The sequence below is a fragment of the Martes martes genome (assembly GCF_963455335.1).
Source record: "Martes martes genome assembly, chromosome: 17".
In the NCBI taxonomy this organism is placed as follows: Eukaryota; Metazoa; Chordata; class Mammalia; order Carnivora; family Mustelidae; genus Martes; species Martes martes.
The window spans coordinates 10602270-10614460 of NC_137905.1; the positions used below are offsets into that span (position 1 = coordinate 10602270).

Sequence of the window (12191 nt, forward strand, 5' to 3'; positions counted from 1 at the left end):
CAGGTTAACCATATCAGAGATAATCTTGCATTGTAGTGGCCACAGTGGAGCCACGGGTGAGCTTTTCCATTTATGAGGTGCCATAGAAAAAAAGGGGTCTCAGCCAAGCACTCACCATAAAGGGAAGAGGGAAAATTATTTTTCCTCCTTTATGCTTTTTCGTGACAAGATGGAGAGCCCCAGGGACCCCAGGACTCATTCCAGAACCTGGAGAAGGGATATTGGCAAAACTGACCAAAGCCAGCGTGAAAAGTCCATTAAAAACGAAAAGTTAAATCAACAAATCACTGGGTTAGTAATTAGTAAAAGTTTATCATGCACCCCCCAGAAAGCGAGCTGCAAATCTGCGCTGGTTAGATAATCTTCCTAAGAGAGCCCTGCCAGCGCCCGAAAGAGAGTCACGTTCATTAACCAACGAGCTTGGTTACCTCGGGTGACGTCCTCCTTCCTGCTCCCCTCTGCCTGTAAGTCTTTGACTTTGTGCAGCTCCTCAGGGCAACTTTCTGCCAGTTTGCTAGCCTCATTCAGGATTCATTGAACAAAGCCAATAGGATCTTCAAATTTTATTCAGTTGAATTCAGTTTGTTTTTGTTTTTGTTTTTAAGATGAAGCAAAAAAAAAAAAAAAAAAAAAAAGGCCAGAAAAACCTGGGCAGACTGGGAAGGTGCTGGGTGTGTGCTGTGACCTGCAGAACAGGAAGGGTTCTAGTCTCCATGCAGGAAGACCCGGGAGTGAAATCGAGCCCTACCTGGTTATTGGGAGACCGCCCTCCGTTTCCTTTCCTGACAAACCTGAGGCGTCTATTAGGATCATAGTAAGATGCTCTGGTGGTGACCGAAGGTGACTATAAAAATTCTCTGTGAGGATGATGGGCGATGGCGGCTCTCTCCAACGGAGCGCTCACGCTATGCCAAGTCTTGTCTTGGGCACTTTGTCTGTATTATCCATTTCCTTAGCCCTCACAGCAACCCTGCACTTTACAGAGGAGGAGACCGACGCTCAGAGAAGGTAAGGAACTGGGTGAAGTCATAGAGCTGGTGTGTGGCGGAGCTGGGCCCTTGGGGAGGTCATCCGGCCCCAGGAGCCGGTAGGTCGTAGGTCGGTCCCCAGGCCTGCTCCATGGTCGCCTGGGCAGAGAGAGGGATAACCCTCACCTTCCCCTGATAGTCCACTGAGGTCCCCTGGCCTCTCCCTCTCCCTCCCCTCTCTGGGAACCCCTCACGTCCCTCTGGCTCCTCTGCCTGCTTTCCACAGCTGGCTCCTCTCTAGCTGAGTTCTCTGAGACGCTCTTCAGCCTTTGGCAATTCCGAGCTCCCCTGGGGCCATGCCCACGTGAACCTGAAAGACAAAGCAAAGTTCTGAGAACAAATTACAGGAAATGAACATTCGCCCCACGGACAGAGGAGGTGCGGGGGCGGGGGGGGGGGGCGGGCAGGTGGGGAGATCCGTTGATCCAGGAGAACAAACGGCAGATCAAAAGCCAAAGGACACAGATTTGTGGTGGACCAGGAAAAGGCCACCAGGGTGCGAGCCGTCATCTCCCTGCAGACGCTGCTGTCAGCCAGACAGGCTTTGTCCCCCTTTGTAACTCCCGCCTGGCCAGGGAGACCTTCAAAACATCTCCCAACAAGCAGTGGTGGTTGGGTGGAGACGAAAAGACCTTCCTGGAGGTCTTCTCATTTCCACGAGACTGAATACCAATAAAGAAATTTCGTGAAGAGGGCAGAGTTGGGCTGGGCCCTAACGAGAACATCGGAAACCCGCGTAGTCACCTCCGGAAAAAGTCAGAGTCGGAATGGAGAGGGCTGCACTTCCTAGAGACTGGGGATAGATCAAGTCTGGTTTGACGTATGTTCATGCAAAATGAAACGTCTGCTATCTGAGAGGCTTCTCATTGGGACATTTAGGACACAGGAAGGGGCCGTGGAAATGAAGCCCCAATTATCCACTTGTTATTAGGTTTATTAAAGGATTTCAAATCTTTGATGAAGAACCATACAATAAACCCTTAGATTGACTAGTCTTTCTGCACCCACTTTGTCCTCCCCCACACTTCCGCTCTGCCAAACCATCCAAACCCTGGTGGCAGATATTATGAAACTTAAAACTTACGTCAGCCCTCATCTCCCCGAAAGAGCACTTTCCAACCGTCTGCCAGGACCACTGCTAGAAACCAATATTTCTTCCACAGTGGCATCCAAATTTCACTCTATTCTTAAATCCCCCCGAGGCCCCCACAATGTTTTCTCCCAGCCATGATCTGGGGTCCATTCAAGTTTTGTGAATGACCTTTGGTCTCTTTGCTCTCTCCCATTCAAGAATGGTCCTCCGGTGTGGAGGGCAGAGTAATGGCCCCCAAAGATGTCCATTAATCCACAGAACCTGGCAGTGTGTTACCTTATGTGGCTGGAGGGGCTTCGAAGACATGGTTTACTTAAGGGGATTTTCCTAGATTACCTAATGGCATCCCAGGGATCCTGGTAAGAGGGAGGCAGGAAGGTCAGAGGAGTTGTGACCATGGAAGCAGAGGTCTGCGTGTGTATTTAAGTATTTCAGGCAACCTTGAGAAGCTAGGAAAGGTAAGGAATGGATTCTAAGAGCCCCCAGAAGGAACACAGCACTGAGGACACCTTGACTTTCGTTCTCCAAATGTAAGCTGATCTGGGACGCCTGATCTCCAGAACCGTGAGGGAGCAAATCTGTATTGTTTGTGGTAGTTTGTCACCACAGTGAGAGGCAACTAATGCATCAGAACTTCTCCATTCTTCATGACACTGACCTGTTCCAGATGTCCAAGGTGGTTGTCCTACAGAGCTTCTCGCTGTACAGTTTTCAATTGATTAAACTTAAGTTAAATGTTTTCATCAAGAACCCCACATGGGTGATGATGTGTACTTCCCACTCATTTGGGTCCCAGGACAGGTCATGCTGCACTTGACCCTTGGTTCAGGCAGTTCGGATCTCCCCAGGTACATCCCCCTTTGGAGTCAATACACAAACCATGGGATAAAATTTTAAGAACACGTGATTTTCCCGTTCCTCACTGGCCATTCGACAATTGTGTAAAATGCATTCCTGAAGCCCGATCGTTTCGTAGTGTACCCGTTTTGAGCTTCTTGCTAATGGCATTAGAAGAAATGTAGGTGTTCAGCATTTTTGCCCGAGTGAGCAAGGACATCTGGTACACCAAGATTATGTCCTTCAAATCCACTAAAATGTTTTCTGAGATGCAACACTATGGGATCTGCTTAATCACAACCTGAGATGTATACACAGAGAGGAGATAGGGATGCAGACGGCTGTATGTGTGCCCTGCATATACGTCCATCCCATATGACACACTGTTCCAGTCTTCAACGCTGAGCTCCTGGCACCAAAGGTATCAAGGGAGATCACGACACCGGGAGACAAGGAGCTATGTGACCTCCACGTCACAGCTACATAGGAGCCGGGGGGCACAGCAAATGGCCCAGTCCCCTTCCACTCCCTCTAATAAAACAGTGCTGCCCACTAGAAATAGAAATAGAATGTGAGCAACATATGTAACTTAAAATGTTCTACTAGCCACATTAGAAGAATTAAACAAGGAAAAACAAGGTGACTTTAACCTTAATATTTTGTTTAAGCCAATATATTCATTAAATATTATGACTATAACTATTCACAAAATAGTATCATGTACTTATGTAATCACCATAAGAATGATTAGTGATGCCTTTATTATTTTTTTTTTCTTGTTCCAGGTTTTTGAAATCCAGTGGGCATTTTGTACTTAGGGTGTGTCTCCCTTTGGACCAGCTGCACTCCAAGTGCCCCATAGCGCCCTGTAGGCCCATGTGGCCTGGAGCTGTCACGCTGGGCAGCACAGCTCCCCCCCAGGACTCCCTCCGTCTTGTAAGGATGCACTTCCCATACTGCTCTCAGCATTCCCAAATATCAGTCTCCTGTCCTTTCATTCTCCACTTCCAAACCCACAATCCCAACAGAACGAAGAGGAAAGGCTAAAAGAATTCCCTGACTGGGAAGACCATCCGATCCTTTCCTCCCCAGGGAATAGCTTGACACCTGCCCTAAACTTTCAAGCAGATGAGAAAAGGAAGCGTGTGAGAATAAAGAAGCAACGACTCAAAGTATGAGCTTTGGGGGGAACTCCAGGAATATGGAAAGAGCCAGTGTTTATTTTATAGGAGAGAAGAGAAATGGTTAAGAATAAGAACTATCGGCACACGAAAACAATTAACAATTTATCAGCAGCAGGCTTCAGATCCAGGGGATTTCAGCGGATTTCATGCATGTACAAAAATATCACTGAAAGGGGCCTCTTATCTTCAGCGGTTTTTTCAGGCCTTTTACTGGAACCCAGGGAGACAAATAAGGCTGGTCAGTCTCTACTCTTCGGAGTTCGGTCCAGCAGCCAATTCACCATCGCCTTACAATGTACACACACGAGGCAATTTAGCTTATCTGTGAGCTCAAGGGACATCTAGAAGAGCAAGGAGTTAGCTAGGTTTATAGTAATTTCTGTGCGGTTGGTATCATTTTGCAAATCTGGCAGTTGAGTTTGGGAGACCTTAATCAGTTTGCTGAGGTTACTCAGCCAGTGAGCAGGGAAACCAGGACTTGAATCCTAGGATGAAGACGGTAAGTCGGCAGGATATCCAGGCTGTCCCATCTGTGTGACTCGGAGACACCAAGGCTCCCTAAAGATCCTTGGAGGCTGGCCTGAGGCTGGTGGGCAGTGGGCGGGGGGATCTAAGTGATAACTAGCATAGACTGAGTGTTTGCTGGGGGCCAGGGCCCCTTCTCAGAACACCACACAGACCAGGCAGACATGGCCCGACTTGACTGGGTCCCCAGCAGTTCTGCAGGATTACCTCCCCTCCCTCTCCACCACACCGTGCCCCACCACACTGGCTCCCTCCAGATGCTCCTCAAACCCACAAAGCTCAGTCCCACCTCAGAGCCTTTGCACAAGCCATTCCCTCCGCCAGGGGCACCTGTCCCGCGATGTCCACGGGCTCCATTCCTCACTTGCCCCCTCACCTCCCTGCTCAGTGAGACGTCCCCTGACCGTGCTACTTCAATTCAGGGCCCACACCAGTGCCTGGCACACAGCAGACAACCAGCGCAGACAGTTTAGGAAGACACGTTTAGTAAATGACAGCGCCCTGGCGCAAGGTGCCTTTTGAAATAGGGTCCCCCAGGAGAGCCTCCAAGGGAGCTGACAGACTTTTAACAGACTCGCAGTTAGAGAACCAGGGGGTGGGCGCCGCACACGAGGACACAGCAAAGGCCCTGAGAGGAAGAAGTGCAGGGAGAGGGTGCAAAAGCAGCTGGCTGGACCCGAACGTGGGGAAGGCCGAGCAGACCGTGGGAGTCTGTGGGGAATGCAGGGCCTCTTGGGAGGCTGCGATGTTACTCTGAAGCACAGGAGACGGGACTTTACACGGGTTTTTAACACGTTCCCTCCAGCCCTGGTGGGTAAAACAGGAAACGCCGAGGAGATGGGGTGGCTTGGACACCCGACACCCACCCACGTGTCCTTCTTGATGCTCAGGAACGTTCACGGAGCTTCCTGAGTCCTCCACGGGATTGGTGGGCGGGGCCCGGCAGAAGCCCCGCCCAGAGTGCCCGGACACGCCCCCGGCCTGCTGCGAGCGAGGGCCCTGCCCTCCACCCCCAAGACGCGGGAACACAGACTCAGGCAGGAGGTGGAGGAAGGTCCGAAATCCCCGCCTTTATTTCTCGGCCGGCCTCGAAGGGGGTAGGGGTGAGGAGCTCCGGGAGGGTCCTATTGCTCTGCGGGGCGGCTCCGGGTCCTCGCTGAGGGCGCCGGGGCGCTCGGGGTCGGCCTGCGGGAGCCGCAAGTCAGGCCGCAGACCCCGGCTCCCGAGGGCGCTGGCGTCCGCGCACGCGGGCCGGCGGCTGCCTTTACCCCACCCGTCACGTCCCCCGCCAGGGCGCCCCGCTCCCCACGGACGCTTTCTCCAAGAGTCTCCGAGGGCGCCCCCGCCCGCCATCTCTGCCCCCTCGCCGCATCGCCGAGCTCCCTACCTCTCCTTTGGAGGCCCCGTCCTTTGGCGTGCAATGGATTTGGGCAGGACCCTGACCCTCGAATTCCTCCAGCTCCGCCTTCAGCCTGGAGAGCAGGGGGCGCGGAGAGGAAGAAGAGAACGAGAGTGGAGCGGCGCGGGGAGGAAGGCACCAAGATCCCGACAGAGACTCGGACGCCAAGCGGCCGGGGCGCGAGCGGCTGGGGTACAAGGGGCGCCGCACCCCAGAGGCCCCGCCGACCCACTCCAGAGCCAGGCCTTCGGGGGGGCGGCTGGAGGCGGTGCCGGGGGAAAGTCGGCTCATTGCCCTCGCCCCCCTCCTTGCTCCTTCCCTTTCGCCCCGTGCTGTCCGGCCCTCTCACCCATCGTTCGCCGCCCGGGCGTCCGCGACCTCGGGTGGCGAACTCAGCTGCAGCTCCACCTCCTCTAGCTTGGCCCGCGCCAGTTTCTCTGCGGGTGGGCGGGGCGTCATGGGCGGGGCCAGGAGCGCTAGCGGGCTAGGCCCCGCCCCCTCGGCCCCAACCCTGCGTGGGGGTCCCACCTTCAGTGAGCAACTGCTCCTTGCTGCTCTGCAGGGCGCGTATCTCCCAGGCCAGTCGCTGCTTCAACACCTGCGAGAAGGGAGACCTATCCGTCCGTTTGTCCTCTTAGCCCCCTGGGCAAGCCCTTATGCGTATTAAGTCATTCATTCATTCATTCATTCAACAATTAACTCGCTGTGCAGTTGCAGCTGTGGCCTGGTGGTGGTGGGGACGAATTTCCTCTCCAAAAGCTCCCCATGTCCCGGTATACCTCTCAAATCTCATCTCTTCTCACTCCCCCCATCTTCCACCCGCCTCCCCATGCTCTTCTTCAAATACCCCGGGCACGCTTCAGCCTCAGGGCCTTTGCCTTGGCCATTCCTTCTCCCAGGACCATTTGCACCACAAATAGCTGCATGTTTTCCTGCCTTTATGTCTGCGTTCAGATGTCACCTGCCCAGAGAGGCCTTCCCCACTGACATTACATGATCTAGCTACTTATTTGTTTAGAGTCTGAGTATGCCTCCGCCTGCTCCCAACTACCCTAGGGACAAGCAAATACTTGGCCCCTTTGGCTCCCCACTGTCTCCTCCTGCCTGGAATGTTGCTGGGCACATCCTTCATTCATTCAATGAAGGAATGATCGGACCATGGCCTTTTCAGGGTTCGTATTTGCTACTGCAAGGGGAGCAAGCTCTAGGTAAGCAGGGAGGAGGCGGGCTGGGTGGCGGATGCCGGCTGTGGCAATGCGGGCAATGGTAAGAGGCGGCTAAGTTTAAGGTAAAAGCTGAAGGGCTGAGTAGGTGGGTAAGAGGAGGAAAGGAGTCAAAAACTATCTCACTGAGTTGGGGTGAGCAGTGGGTAGACACTGAGCCAATCAGTGGAGATAGTGAAACCAGGAGAGGAGGGGCTGTGGTTGGAGGCAATGATGGCTCACATGGAATTCCCAGAGGTCCTTGTGCTGGCCCATCACAGTCTCCAGCTGTTCTTCAACGTGTAACCTAGGGGCCACCGCCCAGAAAGGAGAGAATACATGCTAGGACTGACATCCGGTCTGGCCCAGTCTGGGGATTCCTCTGGATGGCCCTTTGGATCTTTGCCCAGTGCTCCCTCTAATAGGAGCCCTTTTATGGGCCTTCTCCTCCAAGCCGTGGTTCCCACAGCTCCTCTTCCAACAAACTCCCTGATGCAAGTCCCACCCCCATGCCAAACCAGCAGCACACTAGGCCGTAGACCCAAGGGTACCCCCAGGAGTTGCCCTAGCTGCTTCTTTGTGCAGTTCTCTGTGACCTGAGAGTTATGGATTGAAATTTGCTCTGTAAACTCCTGCAACGTGCTCTTCCTGGAAGGAGAAAGACAACTCTTAGGCATATTCTTTGAATAAGCTCCCGCTTCATTCAGCAGGACTGGGGGACGGCAGTGGTCTGTTCACAACCTTCATCATTCTCCTTTCTTCCGTGACAGAACGTGCAACTTTATGGGCCTCTGTTGAGATGATCACCCTGTCCATCCTGTCCCCCATCAAAGCATGCCTTCCCAAGAAACCTCCTTGAGGGGTTTAGTAGTGTAGCTTAATAGAATCTAAAGTCCCAGCTTGAGGCCTAGATATGCTATTTAACTGCGACCCTGGACAAATTACTTAACCAGTCTGGGTCTATTTCCTTATATGTAAAATGGTAATAGTGGTGGAAGGCTGACAGTAACCCTTAACTCCTATAATTGTCATTATGAGGATCAGGTAGAAAAATGAACATAAACTGCTGATCACACAGTATGTGTGGTGTGGTTAAGCTTTATCATCAGGTTTTCCCACAGAGTTAAAAATCATAGTACATCAGGGACACCTGGGTGGCTCAGTGGGTTAAAGCCTCTGCCTTCAGCTCAGGTCATGATCTCAGGGTCCTGGGATTGAGCCCCGCATCGGGCTCTCTGCTCCTCGGGGAGCCTACTTCCTCCTCTCTCTCTGCCTGCCTCTCTGCCTAGTTGTGATTTCTCTCTGTCAAATAAATAAAATATTAAAAAAAATCATAGTACATCAGGGTGTGAGACTTCTGGTCACAAGAACATGTTAGGTAAAGATTCCAAGGTTGGAGGGATGGTTGGATGGACAGTAACTGGATGGGTGAATGGCTGACGAGGTGAGAGCTGGCTGAAGAAATGATGAGTAGAGGGATGATAGCTGGACAGAGAAATAAAGGAAAGGTTGCTAGAAGGATCAATAGATGTCTGGGTACATGGCAGGGTGAAGAAATGAACAGCTAGATGAATGGTGGGGGTATAGCTCAGTGGTAGAGCATTTGACTGCAGCTAGATGAATGGGTGATTGGAAAGATGGAGAGAGGGTGCCCGGATGACTGGATGGACGGAAGGTGATTAGATGGGAAGCTGGAGACATAATGGCTGTCTGGCTGGCCGGAAAAGGATTTCACAGATGTGCGGATGAACAGACGAACAGGTGAGTGGGTGGACAGCTGAGTAAGTGGATGACTGGAGGCCTAAGTGGGCAAATAAATGAATGGATGGTGGAAGAGCTGGACAGCCAATGGAAGAAGAATTAGAATAACACCAGTGGGTGAAATTTATTTAATAAAGAAACGAGCAATGAATGATCAAATGAGTGAGTTAATCTCAACACCGCTGTCTGATAGCAAAGATCAGCAGGGAAGTCTCTTGCCTAGCTACTCTACTTTACAGAAAGGAAAAATGAGGAGTGTGTGTCCAACGTATATTTTCCCTAGCTCTCGCTCCTTCCTCCCTCAGGTCGGGGAATAAGGCGGGGAAGAGTCGAGCAGGACCTCTTACTTCTGAGCTCCACGTTCCCTCCTTTGGCAGTGCAGCTGGAGGATGCTCAGTGCCTCTGTGGGGAGAGGAAGCAAGGGAGCCCCGTGTGACCTCTTGGAGACTCAGGATTTGGGGGAGGTAATGGGTCCCACATCATGTCACACATTGGAGGGCACTTGGGAGACCTTTAGTGCCTACTTTGAGTCAAGTGGCGGGTAAGGGAAAGGTCTGAGCAGAGGGAAGCACCATGATTCAGGTTTCAGTGGGATCCCTCTGGCTGTTCTGGGAATTGTGGGCTTTTGTGGGCAGAATGTGGTAGAACCATGAAGACAGGGCAGCTGATAAATACCTTGCTTCTTGCTCAAGACCTCCTCTAGGTGCATTTTCTCTCCATTCACTGGAAAACACAGTGACACTATGAGCCCCCAGAGGCCACATCCTGTGTCCCCATTGCAACTTCATGCAAAGGCATGTCCAAGTTACAGAAGGTATGGCACCATGCCACGGCAGGGGAGGTGTCTCCTTGCCACCCGCACCCATCTCCCACTGGGGACCGTCCTGATCCAGTTTGTCCCCCTCAGTGTCCACATTCTCTGTAAGTGCCAGAGGAGTGAAGACCCCGCAGAATGCACAGGGTTTGTACCCATGGGAGAGATGACCAGAAATAAATGCACTATGTCAAGGGGAGATAAAGGCTTGAAGAAACAAATAAAGCAGGGGAGTGGGAGAGACCGAGGGATGGTGCTAGTCCATATCTAGATGGGGTAGATCTGTTAGAATGAAGTTTGGGCTGAGAGCTGAAAGGTGAGACAGCAAAAGGCAATCGGGGTTACACAGATAAGGTGGAGGGAACAGCCCATGCGAAGACCCTGAGGTGTGCGGAGAACATCGGCAGTGCTCAGAAGATCTATGGGTCCCTCTTTTGGTCCTACTTACGGGAGTCCAGTTCCCTACGCAGGGTCTCCCAGAGAGCTTGGGCTTCTCCCAGTTCCTCACTGGATTTCTTCTTTGCTGGGCCAAAGAAGAGGACACTGTGTGAGTGCAGCCTCTAACCCTGCTATTCTCTTGCACACTGTGACGCTGCACACCCACCTTTCAACACCCCAGAGGTGCCTGAATTTTACAGATGAGGAAGCGGAGGCACTCAAAGTTCAGGTTCTTCCTGGCTAGCTAGGAAGTCTAGGTCCTGGGGTTTACCTTGCTGAAGCTCATTAATCCGGTTAATCAGGTCTGCAGTCTGCGGCTCCAGGCTTCCCTCTGCAGAGTGAGAGAAAGACTGAGCCAAAGAGGACAGAGGCCTGGCTGTCTTAAGGTAGAAAGAGGTGGGTGGGTGTTGGTACGTTGTCTCTGATACTAGCAATCAAAACGCATTTATAGAATGCCTGCTTTGGCTGGGCTCTGTAAGAGGGCCTCGAAGGGTTTGCATTCTGCATGGGCCAGACGGACACTGAACAAGGATATGAGTGGTCAGTGTGGGTGGCAGTGACTGCTGGAAATAAAGTGAGGCAAGGGGTCGAAGGGTGAGAGGGTAGAAGGTGCTTCTTGATATGGAAGGGCGGCCCCTGAAGCGAGGAAAGGGAGCCCTGCAGTTCTGCGGGCTGGGGAATATGAGCGGGGGAACCATGCCAGGGGGAGGGACCAGTGCAAAGCTCGAGCATTCGGAGTGAGCCCCAGCAGTGGGAGTGAGCCATTACCTTGGGACCACCTGCCAAAGGTAATGGCCAAGGGACTGGTGTGGCTGATCGGAGTCTAGTGAGCAAGTCGAAAGTACCAGGAGGCCAGGTGGGGGAAAGTGGAGTTGGCAGATCATACAGGGCTCCTGGGACACCGTGGAGGATTCTAGAAGTAATTTTGAGTGTGCTGGGAGCCAGTGGAGATCTCCCACCTGCCCTACCCTGTTAAAAGCTTAACAGTCACTTCTCATCTGATTTTGGTACTGGCCTCATTTGAGAAATGGCGAAAATGCTGCTTTCATCTTGTGAGCGGCAGCTTTAACATTTGCCAGTGACAGAGAGATCACGCTCTCTTTAGAGAACTCTCTCTAACTTCCTACAGTCCTAGTTTCAGGGCTCTGTATGGAGAAGTCGTCCTCCTCGTCCCTTTTTGGCTTCAAGGTTAGCAGCACAGAGTTGGGGCAAAAGCTTCCCAACCCTTGCTGGGTCTCACTACCCACCCCTGACACTCTGTGGAGTTTTGGAGTTAATAAACTCAAACCCTTGATTTTCTGAGACCACCAACTCCCATCTCCTGAGACTTCTAGGAGAGTGAATGATCTCCAAGGTGCTGACTGTGACTTAACACATTCCTGAGGGGCCTCATTTTACTGGAGACAGTCATGGTAACTCTGCATTTCTAGTCCTGTAATTTCTCTACCTAATGTTAGCCTAGACAGCAGCTCCAATGCAGGTGGCCATGGCCGGCAGGGGCATGCCAGGCTGGAGGAAGGAGAGGTTCTCTTTTTTTTGGAACAGACCAAACAGACCAATGGGTCATAATATTTTAGTTGCAGATGGCCTGGTCTGGGGGTCAGACCTCAAACCTAGCCAGCACTGTGCCCCAGCCCCGATGCAGGCTGGCTCCTAGGCCCCCTCACCGAGGGAAGCAAAGTGCAGCCATTTGCATGGCCATTTGCCATTTGTGTGTAAAAAGGGAGGACAAAGAGTACACACCCAGGAATGTATTTTTTTTAATCTGTGGAAAAATACCTAAGAATTTTTAAAATAGTTGCTGCTAGCCCTTGAGCCAGGGACATGGACGGCTGGTGTGTGTGTGTGTGTGTGTGTGTGTGTGTCTAAGAGAGGAGGGTTTTCCATTCCCTTATACTTCTTGAATTTTC

The 12191-nt window shown here is 52.1% G+C and overlaps 1 protein-coding gene across 3 annotated transcripts; it reads right to left on the reverse strand.

Annotated features, from left to right (window-relative positions):
* Positions 1 to 4134: 4134 nt before the first annotated feature.
* SYCE1L (synaptonemal complex central element protein 1 like) lies at positions 4135 to 11848 on the reverse strand. 3 transcript variants are annotated; one of them, XM_080828806.1, is made up of 10 exons: positions 11050 to 11361; positions 10553 to 10612; positions 10292 to 10366; positions 9705 to 9752; positions 9377 to 9431; positions 7512 to 7575; positions 6595 to 6664; positions 6416 to 6503; positions 6055 to 6139; positions 4135 to 5852 (listed from the first exon to the last, which is right to left on the reverse strand). In XM_080828806.1, the coding sequence occupies exons 4-10, from the start codon at positions 9736 to 9738 to the stop codon at positions 5739 to 5741; spliced, it is 510 nt and encodes a 169-aa protein (XP_080684932.1). In that variant the 5' UTR covers positions 9739 to 9752; positions 10292 to 10366; positions 10553 to 10612; positions 11050 to 11361; the 3' UTR covers positions 4135 to 5738. The 3 variants fall into 3 exon arrangements, with proteins under 3 accessions (XP_080684932.1, XP_080684934.1, XP_080684933.1); XM_080828808.1 differs by lacking the exons at positions 9377 to 9431; positions 9705 to 9752 and having other exon boundaries at positions 11050 to 11848; XM_080828807.1 differs by lacking the exons at positions 7512 to 7575; positions 9377 to 9431; positions 9705 to 9752 and having other exon boundaries at positions 11050 to 11848.
* Positions 11849 to 12191: the final 343 nt, after the last annotated feature.

Coding starts and splice junctions, on each gene's coding strand:
- SYCE1L (XM_080828806.1), bottom strand. CDS start 9,738: ATGCACCTAGAGGAGGTCTTGAGCAAGAAGCAAG. Junction 9,432..9,704: donor GGTCTTGAGCAAGAAGCAAG/GTATTTATCAGC, acceptor CTCTCCCCACAG/AGGCACTGAGCATCCTCCAG. Junction 6,504..6,594: donor GGAGCAGTTGCTCACTGAAG/GTGGGACCCCCA, acceptor GCCCACCCGCAG/AGAAACTGGCGCGGGCCAAG.